This window comes from Papilio xuthus, unplaced genomic scaffold (assembly GCF_000836235.2).
Source record: "Papilio xuthus unplaced genomic scaffold, Pxut_1.1 DF827777.1, whole genome shotgun sequence".
Taxonomy (NCBI): Eukaryota; Metazoa; Arthropoda; class Insecta; order Lepidoptera; family Papilionidae; genus Papilio; species Papilio xuthus.
Genome location: NW_013530872.1, coordinates 4,346,513 through 4,369,142, shown reverse-complemented (window position 1 = coordinate 4,369,142; position 22,630 = coordinate 4,346,513). Strand labels below are relative to the sequence as shown.

Sequence of the window (22,630 nt, the reverse complement as noted above, 5' to 3'; positions counted from 1 at the left end):
TTTGATAAATTAAAAAAAAAACGTTCTGCTTTTGTTTTTGTTGCCATAATCTGTTGTTTAGTGTTATTTATAACTTTTGTAATAGCAAACAATATTTTAAAGTGTGTTAAATATAGAAATATAACAAGTTCTTGCTGACACTTCACCTGCATAAGGGCGCTCTAACGAAGACGAGGTAGAGATAATTTATTTTTGTCATATAAAACTATGTACTAGAGTCCAGTGTTTACCGAGACACAACCTAAGACTTCCAACCTTTTTATAACAACTTTCTTTTTATAAACAAATTCGATTTGATTCACTGCAAAGACGTAGATGAAATCGTTAGTTGCTTTTAATATTTAAATCTACCAAATTTAAAACTGTAAGTATGGATATAAAAATTTAGTTATCATAATATGTTATAAAATACCATTGCACTCGCTAACATACGAATTGCATTAGTGAATTAAAAAAATATTTGTCCGTCAAGTCGTCTAAATTATAGATCCTTTCGAATGCTTACAAAAGTGAGCGTAACCGTCGACGCACGCGCAGTCGGGTTACGGATTTTTAACTGACGCACCAAAAAAACAGTTGTACATCGCAATGATAACGTTTGGTTTAGTGGTATTGTTTCTGTTGGGAGTGGAGAGCTTTCCCGATGGAGCGCCGATAGACGCTTGTGTCAAAGATCGCGCAAACCAACCCAACCACGGGCAGCACAGGACGCAACCCATGTCCACGCTACCCTACAGGGTTGTCGCCTCTTCAGCGCACTACACCCCAAACTCCCGTATTACAGGTTAGTAAAATTAAAAGACAATTAAAAAGTCTTTAAATTTTTATTAGAAATATATCGTCTTGGTATATCTATTATCTATCTATCATTGACTGAAGTGATGGAATATTAAATTTGGAAATCGTGTCTTATCCTAAAAGAATAAGAAATTACTGAAAAGTCCAATTTCGTTGAAATATTTTAAATTGGTCATAGATTGAGTTAATTGCACTACTACACTACTACAGAAGATAATTCCGAATAAATTTTGGCGGATATGGGACTAGTCTTGCAAATATTTACGAAATAAAAATTACTTAACTTTTTATGAGAAACATAACATTACTAAAGAGCCAAAGCATACGCATCATAAGTATATAATTGAGATCCAAAAATTCATTAAAGTTTCAGAAACAACTTAAGACATCTCTTGTTATTTGTTGCAAAATGTTCACCACTATTATGCACACTCTTGTTTTGCAATAACTAAATGAATGTTCTATACAAAATACAGTTTTTGGTTTTGCAAATTTGCATTTGTATTTAATGAATGTGGAAAAGACGAGAGGTAAGGCATTTCGCGCCACATGGAAATCATTAAACTCTGCCTACCCCGTCTCACACTATAGGGTGTGTTGGTATTTGTAATTTTAAAAGTAGTTTTCACGACTCTTAATCAACACTCAGAAAAAAAGCCGTGATAGCAATGTATTTGTTCAAGTTAGGACATTGGATACTTACTGACAGTAAATTACACAATTGATGTTCACTGGCCGTAATGATAATGAATACAATACATTCGAATTCATTGATAAAATCAGAGACATGAGTAGGTACGAGTATAGTTGCAAGTTGTAACACATGCGAGCAACCTGTCCAAGTTCGATTGAGCAAGTTCCTCCGATGGCATTGTAGGTCAAACGACTTATGCCCAACCTATTACGCTATTGATTTAATATACTTTAGAAATATATCTAGTGTAGCTTTAACAGAGTAAAGCCGCAAAAAATGTAGCTAGACTTTTACAATCGTAAAGAGTTTCATGGACTACTTAAATGCTAATTATTTTTTATTTGTAAGAGAAAAGGGGAAATAGACGCGGGAACACCAAGGCGATCTTCATATCAAAACAATTGTTCCTTTTGCATTAAAGCGTTCTTCCTGGTCGTATCTTAATATGAAATAAAAATTACAGATTGAAAAAGACTACGTAACAGTTATTTATTATTCCATTTTGTACAATGACAATCATTCAATGTAGAAACGGCCTTGCTAACAACCTTTAAACAGAACTAAAAGGACGCTTAAAAATTAAGCCCATCGTATACTTTACAAAAATTAATTACATTTTGGATGTCTCGTGAAATGATATTTAAAAAATAAAATATTTTTTTCAGTAACAATAGAGGGAGCGGAACCATTTAAAGGCTTCTTTATACAAGCACGTTCTGTGGAAAGCAACGAATGGCTAGGGTCGTGGGAGCAGGCCCCCAACACCACTATACATCCGGAGTGCGCCGCCGTCACACACGCCGATCCACGTGACAAGACTAGAGCCGTGCTCGCCTGGAAAGCGCCCTCTAACTCACAAGGAGGAGTTTACTTTACGTATGTTTTATTTCGTTATATCTTACTAATATAAATGCGAACGTTTGGATGAATGTATGGATGTTTGAGAACATAGTCTCGATTAACATATAAGTTCCTTTTTTTTACGCAGAAGCACAGAGGAAATTGCGGGCCAAAGTTAGTTTTTAATATATGTAAAAGGTGAACTAAGACCAGAAAGTAATATTTTAAATAATTTTCATCCTATTTTAAACCAACTGAAGAATTTACAAAGTGATTTTTTATATCGAAGCTCGTACCTAATGATATCGATGCTTGGCGAAATGGCGAAAAAAAAACATCATTAAGAGGATCACAAATTGCAGTACCTCGCAATGTAGTCTAACTTGAACGAAGGGATACTAGTAAATACATAACTACATATAAAGTTATTTATGATAAATTCAGCTTACAGAAGCAATCCGTAGTAAGGTTTGGAAAATATTGTGGGCGGAGAAAACGATATCTGAACTGTGATTATTTCATCTATAAATGATTTTTAGTCTATATCTAATGGGGTCGTTAACCGATACCCTCACTTTACTCTCCTTTCACTTCGTTTGGAGTTGTGAAACATGACATGTAATTACTCATATGTACTTCATACTAAACGACCTTAAAATAAACATGACGCTAATTATATGTAGTATCTTTCGCGAAACATCGTCTAATATGGAAATTTCTAGAATTAAAAAATTATAAAAAGTTAAAAAGGAAAATACGCGGACTTATATAGTGGGTTTCTGAGAACAAATCAACGTTAAAAACATGTTCTCATTGCTATGTTTTATAGACATTCAGGACTCTGAAAACCACGGCTAGAAAATATTACGATTTAGACATCGAGGTCTTAGATATTCTTATGTGTTTTACAAAAGTATTAAGAAAAAATCGAAAAAAAATATATTTTTTTTTCTTTACAGAGGTACTGTCTTGAAGAACTACGGCACTTTTTGGGCGAATCTAATTGCGCAAGCACCGCAGGATCCATTACAGCTACAAATTCTTGGTTAAAATTATATTATTCGTATTGTAAATGATAAATAGGGAAAAATCGAGATATCAAATAATATTTTAACCCGTCTGAATTTGATTTTTAAGATAATTTAAGTTTGTACAATTGTCACTGTAAAATAGGATAAGGTAAAATAAAATCAATAAATTAAGTAAAAAAGTTACATTTTTATTTAATTGCGAGCTATATGCCGATACAAGTGTACAGTTTTCATATTATGCTGTATCTCTATTAATCAATATTTTGTTAATGCATAAACATAAATAAATCATATAATTTTCAGTCAAACAAAATTAAAGCATAAATACTAACTCCATGTTAAAGTTTGCGGCTGAGTCGTGTTAAAGCGAAAAGCGCACGTTATTGTGCTGTAAGCTAAACCAGTTCTTAATGCGCTCGTGTTTAAGGACCTTTTTGCTTGAGGACGGGCCTCTTTATGTCCATAAGGTCGCAAATATCGTTCCTTATCGGCCTCAGTTCCGCGACATCTCTTTCCCAATCTGTTTCGGCTAGGATAGTCATCACCTAGGAATATTAATAGTCAGATTAACATTTAATTTATGTCTCTATTTCCAATAATTAAACACATTTTACTTGTCTAATCTAAAGAACTGATGATTTTTCACACAAACTTACAGAGATTTTTTCTTCGCGAATTTTTTAGCTGAAGATCCCCGCCGTGGCTTTCACATGACTTACATTTGTCTTGTACGTGACTTACATATGGCTTATTAGTGACTTACACATGACTGACATGTGACTTACACATGACTGACATGTGACTTACACATGACTGACATGTGACTTACACATGACTGACATGTGGCTTACACATGACTGACATGTGACTTACACATGACTGACATGTGACTTACACATGACTGACATATGACTTACACATGACTGACATGTGATTTAGCTATAACTTACAAATGTGTTTGTGTCTATTCGTGTATTGTACCTGGTCGAGGTTGTGCTGCGCCGCGGTGCACGTGTCTCCGTACAGCGTGAGGGCCTCGTATAGACGCGCGGCGGCACAGCGGCGCACATAGCGGTCCGCGTAACACAGGTAGATGACCAGCTGGCCCAGTGCCTTGCTGCACACAGTGCCGCCAACCTGACACAAACGTGCCTAATGTATTACCTATTGCTATCTCACTCTACAGGGAATCATCTTACTAATACTATAAATGCGAATGTATGGATGGATAGAAATACAATACACACCTGTATCAATTGACACAAAACATTTATAGAATCCAACAACTTGTAAATATTTTTTCCTCCACGAAGCTCCAGTTGTAAGTATTTCAATACATCAGCTGCGAACGTCGACTCTGGATCATCTAGTATTGGCGATATGGCACCTAGGACAAATTATAAAGGCTCAAATTCAATACTCGAGAAGTAAATCCGCACCCTTAGCTATGTTTAATAGGCTCAAATTAAAAATACACACGAGACAATTAAAAGTTATTATTTCTAAGACTTTTTCATTTAGTAGTGTCATACAAAGACTTACATACCTGAGCTGAGCAACCTATCGAGAAAGTTGAACATTGGTCCGGTGATGCGCTTCACGTGCAAGTTGTCCGCGAACACTTGCACGATGGTGTCGCACACACTGCGCAGTGTCGGCAAGTCGTCGTGCAATGTGTGCAAGTACGAGTATAGAGATTGTGTCGTGTGTTTCACCTTAAAATATACATCTTAATTATAATAAAAATAACACTTCTCTTAATTAAATGACAAAATATTATTAATATTTTCAGATATCTTGGCGGCTCTTAACTTTGCATGAGTCGCTGCACAGAACAGCGCCTTAAGCCGCCATGAAAAGGAACTATACGATATTGTAGCTACAAATTTTATACATACAAGCATGTTTATTATGAACCCTAAAGTGAGCAATTAACCATTGGGAGAGACTAACGTTCTGAAAAAAGCTGTAATTAGAGGAACCGGTAACTAAAAAAAAATTGTATAACTCACCAGACTCTCAGTTAGTTCACCAGCGCTGACCACCAATCCTTTGATCACACTGTACCTATACTCGGGGTACTGCAGCAGCTGCACGAAGCGCGGCATCGTGTGCCCCGGGAACAGCCACAGCACCACGTTAGAGTTCTCGCTCACCACCGCATGTTCACCACTCTCAGCCTCCTCACCACCCGGCCTCAGTTCCACTTCGTCGTATGGAAAGATTCGCTTCAACGCCTCATGGTGAGGAATGTTGTTGATGACCGGATCACTGTTGGATGTACAACAAGAGTAAAAAAAACTAGCATTTTGCATATGAAAACAAATACTATAGTAGAAAGTAACATTTGAGATATCGGTTTAATTTTTAAGTAACATTCAATAATTTTTAATGTATAAGAAACACCGATTTCTGGCTGTTTGCGAAAGTACTACCTACTAATATAAACGTTATGAAAATAGAACAAACTTGTATATGAATGCGGTGAATATTCTGCCGGCGTGAGCGCGCGTGCGGTCTATCTTCTCTACAGCCTGCTGCGCCGCGCCGCGCACCGCCGCGCTCACTGCGCGTGCGCTGTTCAACTGTGGCGCCTCCACTGCGCACGCGCGGCACAGCGACAACAGACCTAACGCATAATATACATTTCTATATAGATCTCTATAGATGGATAGTCTTGACTATAAAAGCTTTGATTCATAAAGATTTAAATATGTATATTGATGTAACGTGACAGTTAATTCTATCTATATTATTCGTTCGAATCCACATCACCGCTACAAACCGAAAATTAAATAGGCACAAAATACTACATATTATAGCCAGTACATATAGTCAGTGCATATGTAGCACTCGCGCATGAAGGTTCATATAAGTTTTTTTTTAAAGTAAATGGTGTTTTAAGAGATTTTTTTAACAGTTTTTGAAAAATAAAAAGAATATAAACTAAAGTACTAAATTAAAAATGAGAAAAACTTACCAGTCATACTGGCTTCTCTGACCCAAGCACCGATATCACCTCTCATATCAATAGTATACTCCGACAGACAAGCCAACAGCGCGTCTATAATCTCTTCCACGTATTTCTCGACGCCGTCCACAATGCCCTGCGTGTGACACACCTCCGTGAGACCTATGACCGCGTCACGTCGCGACTCCGCCCACTTCTGCGTCGCCTCCGTCACTCTCGTACACTCAATCAGTGAGCGGATCACCAGCGGCAGATGCTCGCTCAGCACGAACTTCGGTAAAGCACCTGGATAGTACACATAATGTTAATATTATAAATGCGAATGTTTAGATGGATGCATGGATGTTTGTTTTTTATTTTCGCGCAGACAGATTCGCGGGCGAGAGCTTAATTTATAAAACGCAAACCATTTGGCCACAAGCATCGCCGACTAGGGCGATTTGAGCTAGATCTAGGGGTATGGAATTAGGTAAGATTTTTGTTCATTGACATTACGTTATTTTCAATATAATTTTTCAAGGTTAGCAATAATTACCAATAGCTCTTGAATAGCCCATCCTGAGCAGCAGTCCATTTGCACTGGTGCTGGCGAGCTGGTGACAGTACTTCTGCATGAGGTCTGCGCGCTTCTGCCGCGAGCTGTCGTCCGACAAGTACTGCTCGAACACCACGGGCAGCGCTTGGATTGCCTTCTCGCGGATCACTTGCACCTCATGACCCAAACATTCTTCTATCAGGTCCAGCCATTCATCTGAAATGTTATACCCCCAATGTAGTTTAAATTATTTTTTGCGAATTCATCATCGTTCACTAGACACTTTAAAGGTTTATAAATCTATACACAGTAATAAATATAGTGTCTGTATGTTATATAAAAAAAAATCATAACTGACAACGAAAAATCGGTCTGTATGTCTGTATGTGTCTGTACAAAGTAGCTGACGCACGCGGGCATATCATAGGCTACTGTGCTGACGAAGTCGCGGGCATCGAATAGTTACCGATAATATCCGGATGCTGGTGGCAGGGCGCGGCGGACTGCGACAGTCGCGCGATGCAGCGGCAGCAGGCCTGGCGCATCAGCTCGCCGCCCAGGCCGCGGAACTGCTGGCGCACGCGCAGCTTGCCCACCAGCTCCCGCACCGACTGCCAGATCTCCTCCGATATCAAGCTGTCCGCCATCTTACCTAATAGAACAATTTTTTTTTCTGATGTCATAAACGAAAGTTGGGAACCTGAAGGCTAAAAATCTAACGATATTTTATTTGTTAATACTTTTTGTGATAGTGAAATTATTTTACAGTGTCTATATTTGAAATATTCGATGAAAATATTTATATCAAGAAAATTTAATCGACATGATGCTTCAAATGTGTAACGTTTTTTGTTGAATAGTCTCTTGTTGTTTATTTAGGTGATTGGTAAAATGTTAAACTTACCATCATGTAATTTAGTCCTAGATAAAGCTAAGATGGCTTCACCAATACCAAGGATGGCACCATGTCGCACGTTCAGGTCAATGGAGCCAGTTTTGGTGACCAGTTTAGGAAGAACTTCTGTTGCTACATACTCTGGAATCTGAAAACCATTTGATACATTTTTATAGGACTTTATTTCTGAATATCTAAAAGTTTGTCAGAAAAACGATACATACATTATTCATTTTGAAAAGAAAATTTTGTACGTTTTTCAAAACGGCCGGGTAAAATAATAACACCAATATTACATATATTAAATGTATAAAATCAATAAATAAATTAAAAATAAGCTTAACCTACGACAATAAAATATAAACTGTCAGTTTTGACAGAAACTATTTTACTTGAATTTTAAATCTTGACGGCCAGTTTGAAAGGATGATAAATAATATTCGAGAAAAAAGGTTTTTAAACGCGATCACGTGATTTAAATAATTTTAAATCGCTTGAGCTCATATGAATATAAATGTCAATGATACTGAATAAGTAATATAAACAAGAATGAATATAAATAATATATAACCAAATAGAATAAAAATCTGTTCTTTTAGAAGTAACGACAATAATGTCTATCAGGCTGTATCAATCGCCTTCTGTAAGGCTTTAACCGACACTTCTAATTAAAAAAACTGACCTTATCAGTGAGTTTATTGAGTGCCTGTGCTGCTAGTTCTCGTATCGCATAGTCCCAGTGCTCTATTTTAAGATCCACCACGTGGTCGACAAGCGGGCGCGTGTACTCCGGATAGCTTGCGATCTGCGGCGCTATCACCAAGTAGGCGTTGTTCCGCGGCCCCACCGAGTGGAAGTCTGCGGTAGTCAGCACGTCAATGCCGTGCGGGAACATGCCGTGACGACCCACGTTCTCTTGGTACGCTGCGGATGCCGCGCGACGGCAGTTGATCTGGAAAGTTCTATGATTATCGCAAACAGATGTCGATGTTTCGAAATAGGTTTTACTGACAAGAGAGTTACTTGTAGTCTGAGTTTTATCATATATTTGGCCACCGCCAAGATTTATGAAAAGAATCGTCCAAGGTCATCAGCGTGCTGCGCAGTGCCCTCCCACTGCATCCCGCTAAACCTATAATGAGCCATTGACTCGCGTAAAGCTAAGAGCCACCAAGATATCTGAAAACTATTATACCTCTCTATCGAAGCAGGCAGTTGCAATCAGGGCGTTAGCGAGCGCGGTGGCGTGCGGTGCGAGCGCGGCGGCGTCATAGGCGCGTGCGAACGCCCATGCGGCGTGGCAAGCGGCGTCGCGTGCCGCGCGGCCCCCTGCCCCGCCAGCCGTACGCGCCTCGTCCCGCGCCAGCGCCGCCACCACGCACCGCGCCGCACCGCTCAGCTGCTGCGGGGACAGCAACCCACGACGAGCTACAAAACCCACACTTAGATTTAAACATTTCAAGAGGCATTATAATACGCTTCAAATAAGATAGTATAAGATGCAACTTCTAACCTCAGATTGAGGTTATTGACCCACATACTCTTGGCAGTATAACTTGCAGTATGTCTTACCTAATTCAGCCAAGGCCATGCACCCGCCATGCCAGGCCGTCTCTCGTTCGTTCTCAGCAAACAACGTGAGGACAATCTCACAGACGTCAGCGGCTGCGAGTGCGGGCAGGCGTGCTCCGATTCTGCCCACACCCTTAGCCGCTGACCAACGCACTACCGTGTCGTCGTCACGTAAAGAACACAATAATAGTTCCACTACTTCTTCCACCTATAAATAATAAAGAAAAAAAATTCTTTACATAAAAAAACTAACTCCTACTTATATTAATTCAAATTTTATTAAATAAAAACTATGAAATATCCATTATTTACCTCCTGTGGAATATCTTGATCATCATCATCAGGTGGAGCGGTGACAGGTTCAGTGTCCCCGGCAGCCGCAACCCCGCCCAGTGTAACAGCGAGAGACCTCGAACCCTGCGTGTACCGAAATGATGCTACACGAGGCCGTAAGAATGTTAATCCTGTTAAAAAAAAATTAATCAAGTTCCTTTTTTAATATTTGCGTGTTGTTTGCTAAACAGTACCAACCTAAGAAAATGAATCAGCCTACATACCAATTCTCTGCACAATTTTAACACCATATTTTCTAACGAGCATGGCATTGTGATGTTTGTAATTCTGATCCGTGACCCACTGGAGTAACTTTGGCGTGTACTGTAATAAATCATCTCTCTTCCCATGTTTGAGCACTGCGGCCACTGCTGCTAGCACACCATAATGTATTGTGTCTTGATCTTTCAAATTGGAATGTAAATCACAAGCCCAGTTGAAGAAAGCACCTAAATAAATTTCTTTAACATCAGACCTGTAGAAATAGCAAAAATTATTTAAACTTTGAAAGGCTTAAATGTTCCTTATTAGGCCCTACTTGGATATATATGAACAACACATAAATAAAGTTAATTCACACAAAAAAAACATTTAATATTTTATTTACTTTCTATATACAGGGACATTTACTTAATATATATATATATTACTTAATAATCCTTGATTATGTTTCCTTACCTAGTAAGAAATTTGGAGGCTAAATATGCACTAGCCTCAGCACAGGAATCCTTGCTACAAGCATATAATTTACACATGTTGAAAATTCTCTCCATTACGGTTAATTTTTTAGATGACTCAGCTGTTCCTGTGTAAAATAAATTAAATATTGTAACTTATAATTATGAGACTAGTAAATTATTTTTTTATGATGTACCTGGTTGGTCTGGAGCAAAACCATCCAATCGACTCATATGAAAAGGAATGATAACAACGATTGAGAGCCAAAGAAGCAACACAAGTCGACTCCGCCATGTTTCTTTGTCCATTGGATCTTGTGCTTCTAGGAATGTTAAAACAGTTAAAAGATCTGATACCTGAAAATTTATTTTATAATATTATCCTGTTCCTTTTTATAAGCTCATTATATTTTTTTCTTTGTAAATAGTCAATATACCTCATGAGGCAAATGCCTCACAACCACTTTGTATCCTCTGACTCTTATAATTTGATACATATAGTTGAAGGTGGCATGTTTCAATCCAGTAGGAGATTCTTTATCCTTAATCAACGCAATAAATTTGGATAAAATCTTATCCAAGTGAGGATCAAGTAGGTGAGGTTGCTCATAATATTGCTTCAGAATACTGTACAATCTATCATAATCTACTTCCAACTGAGGCGTGTCATAGATATTTTTCAAATTATCTATCATGTTCATCACATCTTCCACCTCTGAGAAATGCTCTAAAGCACATCCTAGACCAATATTATCACATTCGTCATCCTTGTTCAAGTCCGCGTCTAACCCAACCATCTTTGAAGATTGAATCAGATTATTTTTTTCTTAAGATCAACGTTAAGAAATAATATTTATATTATGATAGTTTTTTAAATAGACGATACGAATAAACTAAAAGAAATAATTAACAATTAATCCACCGGACAAGAAATGCCCAAACAAAACAATTGCTAGAATTGACATTGACATTAATCCGTCAATTTTATTTTTTGACATTCATAGTTAAGGAATGAAGGAATGAGTATAGAGTAGAGTACGATATAGTTGTATTTTGTAAGCTTTAAAGGCTCCTTATACCGCGTTAAAGGAGGGAATACTGTTCTTAGACTAAACAATTTTCAATAATAATGCACTTTGGATTTTTAAATATGTCATGAAGTTTACATTCAGTACCTTTTTACGTTTAACGTGTTGGTCCATGTGTATGATTTTTCAGTCAGCATCGCAAATAGTCATCCCTGCTTTTCGTTCGTTGAAAAAATGTTGTTTAACTTGTAATATAACCAAGAATTAATTTTTACCTTATACCATGATTTTGTTTCTCTTGATCTTTTTTTCACTGCATTGCAGCTTGCAGCAGTATGACATGTGTATCAATTCATTCACTCACTTATTCTTATTATTCGACTTAGCAAAAACTGAAAGCTTGATGTTCAATTATATTTATTAAAATTATATCTAAGGACCTTGAACTAAACGTTTTCTTATATCTTGGGGTGTAAGAGGTTTAATTAGAATTTAGTTTAAAATGTGTATCATAAAATTTGGAATATGTATGTTTATTTGAACTTTAATGGTGTACTAAGTTATTTTTAACTAATGCCGAATTAATGAAACTTCCTTTTAATTATAGCATTCATTTATAGGTATATATATTTAGTGATGTTAGAAAAGTAAGATATTTGTGAGTTGTTTCATTTATATAGGGTCGGCGTTTTATTGTTATATTAGCGTCGTTCTTTTCAGGTTTTTGATGGCAATTTGATCTTGACTCAATACAAAATATATTTGGAACCACGATGAGTAACCGTAAGTTTACTGTTTATTTATGTTCTACAGTGCCTTATATTCTTAAAAGAGTAAATAGCAAGAGCATGGAAAAATTGTGTTGTGTGAGACAAAGTCAATGTATTGTGTGCATTTTGATTTTTAGCAGGTAGAGGCCTGGCAAAACGTAAAGTTAAGCCAGTTGAACCACAGTCATTGTTAGACTTTGATCTTGGCGAAGGGGAGAGTTCCGATGATTCAGATTTTAGGATCGAGGACCATCCCGAAGAGAGTGATGACTACTCTATAAACACAGATGATGAAGAAAAAAGTTAGTATTCATAATCATATTTAGCTTATCATATTAAATAACTAGTCAACATTTTTTGTTGCAAATATAGCTTGTTGGATTTCTTAATAAGAATTTTTCATAGCCATAGTAGTAAAATTATTTTTTTGTTGTAATTGTAAAAACAAAATGATGTAATATTTTAAGTTTATTTGTTTCTTTCATAGTTTTAGACAAATAATCCATTGAACTGACTTGGGATAATTCATGGAGCAAACTATTTCTGTTTTTTTTTCTTATTAAATTTATTGTATTGAGATACAATTTTTTTTATTATTGCAGAAGAAAATGCAAACAGTGGTAGTTCAGATGACCAGTCCGGCTCAGATATTGAAAATGATTTTAAGAACTCTACTAATAAATTGGGTCAAGTGATATGTGTTACTGATTTACTTGAAAAAGCAAACAACAGAGAGTTTAAGGTATTTATTGTGATTTATTAAAGTAATTTTTAATGCTACAACTGTAGTAAATTAGTCTTGAACTTAATTCAATATTAACATAATTTGAACAGTTTCCAGGAGAATTAGCTAACATGTTGATTTGTGCCGGTTGCTTGGGTTCAAGAAGTGATGACTTTAATGAAATTGTGGAATGTGATGGTTGCGGAGTTACTGTTCATGAAGGTACAACAATTTTATCAACATGAAAATAAAAATATCTTCATGATATAATTAAGTTAAATAAAGAATGCCACATTTTTTAAAATTAGTCATAGGTGATCCAGCGTAATATGACTTATTTAATGAAAAAACTAAAAATTTACTAAAAAGAATGCATATAATTAATATTTTCGCAATATATAGCTCTTTTTCTTTCTTTTACTCATAATCTTAAGAATGTCTATTAGTAATTATTGCCGCATTTGTACCTGCTTTGTACAATAAGGTTTTTGAACTAAAAATCAAATGGTAATAAGTTTTGATAGCATATTGTTCTCACTCCAGGTTGTTATGGAGTGTCGGATGTGACAAGTGAATCAAGTACAGTAAGTTCTGCATCAACTGAGCCATGGTTCTGTGAGGCTTGCAAGGCAGGTGTTACTGATCCCAACTGTGAACTATGTCCTAATAAAGGTAAATTATTTAAACTATGGTCACTACACTTTTTATTTGTTTATTTGCATTGAATATGCTCTGAAACTGCTGAACAGATTTAAAAAATTCTTTCACTGCTGGGAAGCTACACTGTTTGTTGACAATTCCAGGTGGGCGATGTCGCAGGCAACTGCTAGTCTATAATATAGATGGAGTGAATCGAAATTAATTTATAGTACCATTGCAAAATCAAGTTTACTATACTGTTTTGTTTTACTAAATGTATCTTTTCAGGTGGTATATTCAAAGAAACTGAAGTGGGTGCTTGGGTTCATCTTGTTTGTGCTCTATATGTGCCTGGAGTGGCTTTTTCTGAGGTAAGAGCTTATACCTTACGATGATATATAATCTTGTTAATTAATGTGAGAAAAACATTTTAATGCAAAGTGCAATTAATCCTTTAATTTTTGTATAATGCGTTTCAAATTTCTTGGCGGCGCAAGGTCATCATTCACCTAACATTGTGTTCTGCGCAGCGACACGCAAGTTTAGAGCCGCCGTGATATCTATAAACATTAATATTTGGATGTAGGTAGTATATATTTGATGTGTTGTAATTGTAAGGTGGAGCGGCTGTCCGGGGTGACGTTATTCGAGATGGCGTACTCGCGTTGGGGCGCGCGGTCGTGTGCGCTGTGCGAGGACGCGACGCTGGCGCGCACCGGCGTCTGCGTCGGCTGCGACGCCGGCATGTGCAAGACATTCTTCCACGTCACTTGGTTAATTACTGCATATTATAAACAGTCGAATCTGGACAAGCGACAGCTGGATAATTAAGAAATCAATAGAAACGAGCCTCGTCCGTTACCGACGGACGACTTCCATAGGCGAAAAATTCGGGATACAGAGAAAACTCTTATAAGCGAGAATAATACCGCGGTCCCTTGGACTCTCGCTTATTCATATTGAACTAGATAGGCAAACGGTCGAAATTTTTTTTGTAAGATAATTCGGTTCTTTCTTTTTTTTTACAAACAATTCAACGTGGTTTTTTTATAATCAAAATTTTAAGATTTTGTTCAAATCGATATATTTAGAATCGACTATAGTCTTAATTTTAGCAAACATCCATGTTAATGAACACTAAAATGACTTCTAAAAAATAACATTTTGTGACTTATGTGCACGTAGATATAAAAAATATGTCCAGAAAAAATACAAAGTAACCTTGTGATAATAATATCTATTACCTTTCTCCTATATTTAGTGGTCAACGTGAAGGTTTGTTAGCGGAGGCCCATTCGGAGGAAGTGGAACAAGCAGACCCGTTCTACGCGCACTGCCGGCTGCATTCGGATAAGACACTTGTTAAAAAACGCAAACGCAACTGGCTGGCCTTGCAACTTAGAACTGAGAAGAGGTAATTTGTAGACTAAATCAATCATACTAGCGAAAGTTTAGATGGATTGCCAGTTGGATGGAAGGATATTTGTTAGAAGTTATTTCCAGAATGGCTCCATGAATCTCGCTGAAGAATGGTGTAGAGTGGAACACAGACTACTATTTTTTTAATTCCATGGGGACAGCGTGGCTTGCGACAGCTAGTATGTGTATATTGGTAAAAGGTGCAATTTTAACGATGGTTTTATATTTTTCAGAAAAATGGAACTTAAAATGAATCTCAGCACTGACGAAAAGCTTCGGATACAAAGAAAATTGGTTAAATATAGAAGAAAGTATGCACAGCAAAAAGAAAATAGAAATCCTCCTTGGGGTAAGAAAAAACTATTAAATTAATTTTAATATGTGAATTATTTATTTAATTGATATTTTAATTTCAGTTCCTACTCAAAAGATGGCGCGCATGTTGTATAGTAGTGCTTCAGCTATGAGGAAGTTTCAGAAAAAAGCTGAATGTATGGGAATCGATACACATGCTTTGGAATTTCAAGATGCGCAAGTAAGTTGTAGAGAATCATAAATCTATCTTACAGCGAATTAAAATATTCAATGCCAACTTACATAAAATTATTTTCAGATGTATTTTTGTACCTCTATGCCATGCAATCTGAAACCTTTATAGCTAGGATTAAATTATAATAGTCAGCGTTTTTTTTTTAGATTTTTATCCAAATTAATCAAAATTGATTTTCTCGCATATGTAGATTTGTGTGCATCTAAACATCTGAACGTATTTTAAAGAATGAATTTCATTCGATTCGTATTCTTCCATTGAATGTTCCTTGTTTATTTAATAAATATTGTTTTTTAAAATGTTATAATTGTTTTTTTTCTGTTGTATTATAGATGGCAGCACTGAAGGACGTGTCCCGGCGGTGGCACGTGCCGCCCGCGTTCTCAGTGGAGTTCGTTGGCTACTACCTGGAGAGGAACAACCGCGTCACTTCACTGCGCAAGTCTCTCGAGCGTCTCACAAAGGAGAACGAGAAACTGTTGAGTGAAGACGACAAGCTCAGAGCTGATTATGATGAGGTATCAAACTTTGAACTTAATTTTTCCATAGTTTTTTTTAACAATGCCAACTCTGCGAGATTATTTGCATAAAAGTCGTGGTGGCATGGAATGTCTTAACATCTTACTAATAATCTAAATGGGAATGGCTGGATGGATCTCGCTGAAATTTGCAAAGGATATAGAACATAGCCTGGAAGAATACATAGACTAAGCTTTTTTTAAATCTCCGCGGATGGACTTGCGGGCGACAGCTAATAACTTAATAAATATAATAGATTACACGTAAGATTTGTGTAGTGTCTACGATATCGATAAATGTTTTTTTTTTTATTATCTAGGCAGCACAAGAGAATACAGATGCGCTGAATGAATTAACTTCAACACGTCAAGCATTACAGAAGATTTACGACGCGATTATTATGATATCTCCAAAGAAGACAGTACCGTCTGTTATGGAAGATAAACCCTTACTGCCGCCTCAGTTGCCAAGATCGACTCCGAAAGTCACACCACAACAGCTACAAAAGCGGTATGTACTTTTTACACTGTATTACCTTGCTAATTTAAGTTGTCTAAAATTTACCTAACATTGTATCTATGTGTATACATATCCTACTTTGTACTTGGAATATAATTTATGATATATCATTGTGGTATGTCTTTTTAATGTATAAATGAATATGTTAAATATGTAATTTAGAAAATTAGAAATGATGTTATTATAAAATCGGAGAACTAGGAGCGGAATAACAAAAATATAAAAAGAAAATTACAGTCGAATTCAATCAATATTAATTTTAAATTATAATTAATACTATCGTAAAAAAAGCGAGAACTTAGTTGCGCACCTAATATATAGAGTGGTTGATTTAAGTTGATGTATGTTCCAAGTATATTGTGTATGTGAGGGTGAATTGGTCGTGTATTATATGTTGTGCCGGCCACAGGTCAATGTCTGTGCCCACCGCTGCCGCACTTAAGATGGGCGTTGGTTTTCCTCTTAGCGACAACCCGGACGCTCGCCAAGGAAAAGTCCTCTCCACATCGCTTGAAGGTTAGTTCTGTCTTTCTATCGTATTGTACGTGGGACAATTTAATAAGCCATATTTGTCAATTTTATCTTTATAGTGAGGTGAGCTGCTTTATAATATCGATTTAAGGTGGATATATACTATAAGAAAGAATTATTGTAGAAGCGTGTGAAATAGAGGTGAGTAGTATGAATAGTGTTGTATTGTTTGTGTGGCAAGCCACGAGCGGCGGTCTGGCGGCGCGCGAGTGCGCGGCGTGCGGCCGCAGCAGCGAGCGACATCTCATGGCCGCCTGCGACACCTGCCGCCACCACTACCACCTGCACTGTCTCAAACCACCGCTGCAGCGCCCGCCCAAGAAGAGCAAGCTTTACGGATGGTAAGTACCCAACGCACCTAGATGTGGTATTATAACAGCCCCCCCCCCCGCAAGTCCGACCATTGAGGTTTTACATTTTTGCAGGCAATGTTCCGAATGCGACAAAACTTCGGATTCCGAGCCAGAGGTAATGGAAAAGAAGGTGCCCCGGCGCTCGCGCATACGTTACAGCAAGGATGGCACCATTATTACCGAACCTCTGAGTCCCGGCATCGTACCCAACTCCCCGCCGACCAAAAAGGCCCATAAAACAGAAAAATCGAAAACGAACGGCCTCGGAATCCCCGAAAATATCTCTCCCATCAAAGTCACGATCAAACCGTTCGAATTTAGTAGCGACGGTCATGAAAATACTGAGGTTAAATCAAAGAAAGATAAAAAAGCGAAGTCTTCGAAGCAAAGAGAATACGCGACATCCGGCGGCGAAGAACATCCCATGAAGAAGTTGCACAAGCGCAGTTTTACTTCTCCCACTCTCACAAACACTCCTCTCATGTCGATAACTCCTATAGTCGCCGACAGTCCTAACGACTCTCACAACGAAAACTCGAATGCCTCCCTCACAACCGCCTCGGGGAAAAAAGAAGACGGCTACTTACCACAGAATCTCTCGTTCTCCTCTCTACTCGGCGATGCAAAAGAGAGAGACTCGAAGACAATCGAGAGTTCGATAGAGAACACTCTCGCTAATCTCTCTTCCGACATCGCGACTTACAAGGCGAATAGAAAACGTAGGAAAGAGAAGCATAGGTCGAGATATTCTCCAGATTTGTTGCGATCTCCCTCTAAACCGCACAAACATAAGAGAAAAAAGAAGACACAGGATTTAGAAAATCCTGAAATGCCTCATCCGAGAATTACCATTAAGGTACATACTTCAACTAATTTTAACAGAGTTTATTTATTATTTTTCCTTTATTGTTAGTAGTAGTAATATAAAGTATTTTTTTTTAAATAATTTCAGATCAAGCCCATTCCAAAGCCGGATGGTTCATTAGACACGCAGATGTTCTATGTCCCGACTGACAGCAACGACGGCCCACCGCCCGCTGTTATGAAAAAGCTATCCAAGGTATTATACTATAGACAAACTAATTTTATACATAGCACTAACTTTCTATATTGTAACAGATAAAAAAGGAAATGTATTAAATTTTTTTTAATCAATTTTTTTTATAGCAAGCGACACAAATAACAGTCCCCGAATCAGAGGCGCCGAATGATTCGCCATCAGAACCACAAGAATCCACTGATACTTCGCTCACTCCTGTTGTAAGTATATAACATTATGTTACTAATACTGTAAATGCGAATGTATGGGTGGATGGATGTTAGAAGATATCTCTAGAACTGCTGCATTGATTTCGCTCAAATTTGGTATAGACGTAGGACATAGCCTGGAAGAACAGTTCGGCTACCATTTTCTTTTTATTTCGTGTGGTCGGAGTTGCAGGCGATAGCTTGTAATATATAAACTAACATTAACAGGAATTAAATGTAGATAACTGTGTCAAGTACCATTTCTTTCTATTTACGTATTTGATATTTATTAACATTTGTATATTAAGCCTGGTCTTAAGTATACAAGAAAAGAAGTAGCACAAACCTCGAAGACAATATTTACAATAACAAATATTATATCCTTACATACAATTGATTGAATTTAATATGTTCAGTAAAAAGTTATTAAGAATTGTAAATCTTGGACGTTATTATTTTACCTAATGTTATTTTTCAATATGCAAATTGTCCGTGCGAAACTGAGAAAGGATCATTTGTTATTCAAATATATTGCTTCCAGTCAAAGTTTCTTGGTGAAATATTCAAACTTCACTTGAAACTTGGTGAACCAAGGGGAAAGTTAGAAAAGTTGATAATTCTCGAATACTGTTGAGTCATCTTCGTTAACACATTCAGTGCTGCGCTCGCCTTACGAGTTCTTTTATTTTCTAAAAATAGCATCGAAAGTGTTAATGTTTAAGCTTTACAATGTGTTGATATTTAATGCAAGCAATCCACAAAGGAAGAGAAAAAGGACGTCGTGGTAGCATCTGTGTCAACAAAGCCAAAGGTATTTATTACTAAAGGTATAAAATAACAAATAACACTGTTGTTGCGCAGTGCGCCTTTCCCGCATCCTTTTACACCTAAATTTTCTTCTGCGGATCGACTTGTTTGTAGGTCCGAGCTGTCTAGATATTTGAAAACCTTAATACTAGGCGTGTGTAAACCATTTCTGAACCGGTTCAATAATTCAAGTCACATAGACTTGAACTGTTGTGCTGCGGCTCCGTACTAAATTTGCAGCGAGCTGTGAGCTCATACCTAGCTGGTACAAATTGGGCTGCACTGCGACTCGGTTCACTGATCTGCTTCACATATTTGAACCGTGAGCTGATCTGCAGGTCATTAATTTTAATTGAGTTACCCATGATTACTTAATAATAGTGTATAATATTTGGCTCAGCGTGGTCGTGAGGCTCGCGGACGTCGCAGCGGCGGCGCGGAGAGCGGTGGAGCGGCGGGTGCGCTTGCACCGCTCACGCACTGCGATGTGTGCACGCAGCCCGGCGACCCCACTAATCTCGTGAGGTAAGTGTGTACACATCATATTTATCTATTACATACAATATTAATATATTCACACTCTCCACTAAACGAAGAAGAAAATGAGAAAAATGCGAGTCAAGTCGACAAAACTAGTGCGCTCCAGCTGTTTGATCTCAGGGTTGGCGGAAAAAAATTGACAATGAATTTGAGTAATTAAATAAATATTCTGTTAATAAGAAAATACATTAGATATTTTAGTATTATTTGAATATTAATCATTAAATTTACATCAAGTTAATCGATTTAAAAATATTATTGACGTGGGTCAGTTACAACTTTAACCTATCAACTTGAGCCTAATAGGTTAAAGGTTAACGATCACAATTAACCTATTAGGTAATATTCATTTTGTTATAATATTTAGATGTGACGAATGCCAGCGACGTTACCACTTCACTTGCCTGGAGCCGCCACTGAACAAGAACCCGAAGAAGCGCGGCTACTCGTGGCACTGCGCGGACTGCGACCCCACTGTTAGTGAATACATCACATTTTACGACAACATTAACAACGCTAATTTAACATTGTCGTCACAAGCATGCGCTGACTAACAGACTAACACCGCTTTTGGATACATGGCTATCAACATTATTCCCAAAGAATATTTCTTTTGGGGTATATATTTTTTTAAAGTGAGGAAATGCATACGCATATCCGACTCTAAGGCGCAGAGTCAAGCGGGCGAGAGTTTTGTATTTTCTATCTGCAGTTTTTAATCTTCGTAGGATTTGAGACGAAGTTCTAATGTCAAAGAAAAGTCATTAGTTTTGGCTTTATTTACATTTGAGTTGATATCATAGTTCTTATGATATTTATTTACTCTTGATATTATGGATTTTTTAATAGAATTATTTTTTTCCGAGGACAAACTTCTTTATCACGCGTTTCCAAAGAGTTTATAAATACGTTATATTTTTTTATCTTATTAATCCTAAGTAAAATATGCAATGTATCTATAAATCGTATTTACGATTTGTTTGATCGATATTTTTATACAAATGAAACAAAGATGTAGTGTCAATACTTTTTTTTTCAATTTTGGCGCAATTTTTTTATTACAAATTACACAATAATAATATTCTTTTTGGAAGAATTTATATCTTAAATTTAAATTTAACTTGAATGTATTTAACTTGCATATTTTTGGTATTGTATTTATTCAAATTTTGTTTATTAGTATTCAAAATTCGCATGCATTTTATTACTTCTTTTGTAAATAAATGTGTCTGTTCTTGAGTTATACTTTAAAATCATTTTTTATTAACTTTACAACTACAGTTTTTCGATTGCAAGTTAATTTATTGAATAAGTTGAGTTATCCGTTAGTTTCTAAGACAAAAATCTCTTTATATCACATATCGTCATCCTTGTCCTTATCATTGACAAAACAGTGATAACAATATGTTTTATATTAAGATTTTTGTCTCAGAAATCCACGTTAACTCTCACTTTTAGTTATGCGTAAGATTAATACCCTCTTTTACTTAAATTTAAAGTATTTACCGTGAGTTTCCCAGACCAAATCCCTGTATAAATCCTATCGTCGTTGCTGTTAATATTTTTGACAAAACAGAAATAGCAATATGATTTATACCGAGATTGGTCTCAGAAACCCACGGTTAATAAACCTGGTACATGGTTATCGGTTAACATTGTTTATATATTTTATCTTAACCGATAAGAGATCTGTGGATCTTATCTAAAAAATCTAAAAATTGTCTAGACAAATTTTTAATCGCAGTCCTTCGACTATTTAAAATTAACATCTTTGTTTTAAATGGCAATAATCGGTCAAGCAAATTGGAAGTTAATTAATTAAAAATTAAGTCGCTAGATTATTGTTTTTTTTTCAAATTCTTCCATTGATAATTGCTATTTGTTTACTAATAGCTAGAGTTATCATTTGAGCTAGATATTATAAATTAGTTTTTTTCCAGGACGTGGAGGAAAACAACTGAGCAGTACACAGACATGCAGAAATGAGATGTTATTAAGTATTTAAATAGTGCTAAGCACTTTTTCTTTATAAGTTCTATTGGCGATTTCCTTACACGAAGCATTTAGTGTAGTTAGTACTTAAGATTTAATTCTCAATGTTGAGTACATTGATGTTTATGTAGTCATTTGTGGTACTTTCAATAAATGTGTTAAGAAACAAATATTTTTTTTTATTTCTCAATTTATCAAATTCCTTTGCCTTTAAAGTCTGTAGCAATAATACTAATTAGTGTGTAATAAATAAAAAAACAGTAAAACGAATAGATGACTTTCATTTTTGTTCGGCAGAAGTAATTCGCTAGAAAAAGCTTTGATTTCTTGCTCGAAGGAGTCCGAGAAAAGTTTGATCAGCGAAGCGAGCTGAGCCAATCGAGTAAAAGGAAAAGATCAGTTCTCTATTATCTAGTCGGAGAGGCGAAGAGGACGTACGTTAACGCTTCATTTGTTACAAATCTTTATTATTTTAGCGCTTTCATACTAATTTCACTTATTTGCCTTATAAACAAGACAATTTTAATGTGTCACGTGGGGGTAAAGTAGATATTTCTTTTCCTTCGTCGTTGCAGTCTTTTTAGACTGGTCGTGGTCATCAGGTATCGGCGAACCGCTTCACAAGGCGCCTCCACTCCTCCCTAG

General features: G+C 36.6%; 3 protein-coding genes across 8 annotated transcripts; 2 read left to right on the top strand and 1 right to left on the bottom strand.

The window, feature by feature from the left end:
• The first annotated feature begins 549 nt into the window (after window positions 1–549).
• On the top strand, window positions 550–3,544 carry LOC106115923 (putative defense protein 3). The gene is given in 3 exon segments (NM_001312131.1): window positions 550–784; window positions 2,158–2,368; window positions 3,292–3,544. Coding segments are annotated over 3 exon segments (498 nt in total). The 5' UTR covers window positions 550–588; the 3' UTR covers window positions 3,383–3,544.
• On the bottom strand, window positions 3,531–11,307 carry TBCD (tubulin folding cofactor D). The gene is made up of 18 exons (XM_013309573.1): window positions 10,784–11,307; window positions 10,544–10,703; window positions 10,348–10,474; window positions 9,894–10,144; window positions 9,649–9,800; window positions 9,337–9,544; window positions 8,960–9,192; window positions 8,447–8,716; window positions 7,774–7,912; window positions 7,336–7,521; window positions 6,870–7,085; window positions 6,344–6,619; window positions 5,833–5,992; window positions 5,376–5,634; window positions 4,910–5,078; window positions 4,611–4,750; window positions 4,345–4,500; window positions 3,531–3,908 (listed from the first exon to the last, which is right to left on the bottom strand). The coding sequence occupies exons 1-18, from the start codon at window positions 11,141–11,143 to the stop codon at window positions 3,786–3,788; spliced, it is 3,585 nt and encodes a 1,194-aa protein (XP_013165027.1). The 5' UTR covers window positions 11,144–11,307; the 3' UTR covers window positions 3,531–3,785.
• A 423-nt stretch (window positions 11,308–11,730) lies between these two features.
• On the top strand, window positions 11,731–22,149 carry LOC106115941 (PHD finger protein 14). 6 transcript variants are annotated; one of them, XM_013309600.1, is made up of 22 exons: window positions 11,731–11,901; window positions 11,982–11,994; window positions 12,095–12,157; window positions 12,282–12,446; window positions 12,747–12,886; window positions 12,979–13,090; window positions 13,412–13,540; window positions 13,796–13,878; window positions 14,126–14,280; window positions 14,769–14,921; window positions 15,160–15,275; window positions 15,343–15,461; window positions 15,809–15,994; window positions 16,315–16,505; window positions 16,924–17,030; window positions 17,227–17,386; window positions 17,471–18,254; window positions 18,351–18,458; window positions 18,566–18,658; window positions 19,854–19,978; window positions 20,361–20,469; window positions 21,934–22,149. In XM_013309600.1, the coding sequence occupies exons 3-22, from the start codon at window positions 12,148–12,150 to the stop codon at window positions 21,952–21,954; spliced, it is 3,066 nt and encodes a 1,021-aa protein (XP_013165054.1). In that variant the 5' UTR covers window positions 11,731–11,901; window positions 11,982–11,994; window positions 12,095–12,147; the 3' UTR covers window positions 21,955–22,149. The 6 variants fall into 6 exon arrangements, with proteins under 6 accessions (XP_013165054.1, XP_013165052.1, XP_013165055.1 ...); XM_013309598.1 differs by having other exon boundaries at window positions 11,982–12,021; XM_013309601.1 differs by lacking the exon at window positions 11,982–11,994.
• The last annotated feature ends 481 nt before the right edge of the window (window positions 22,150–22,630 follow it).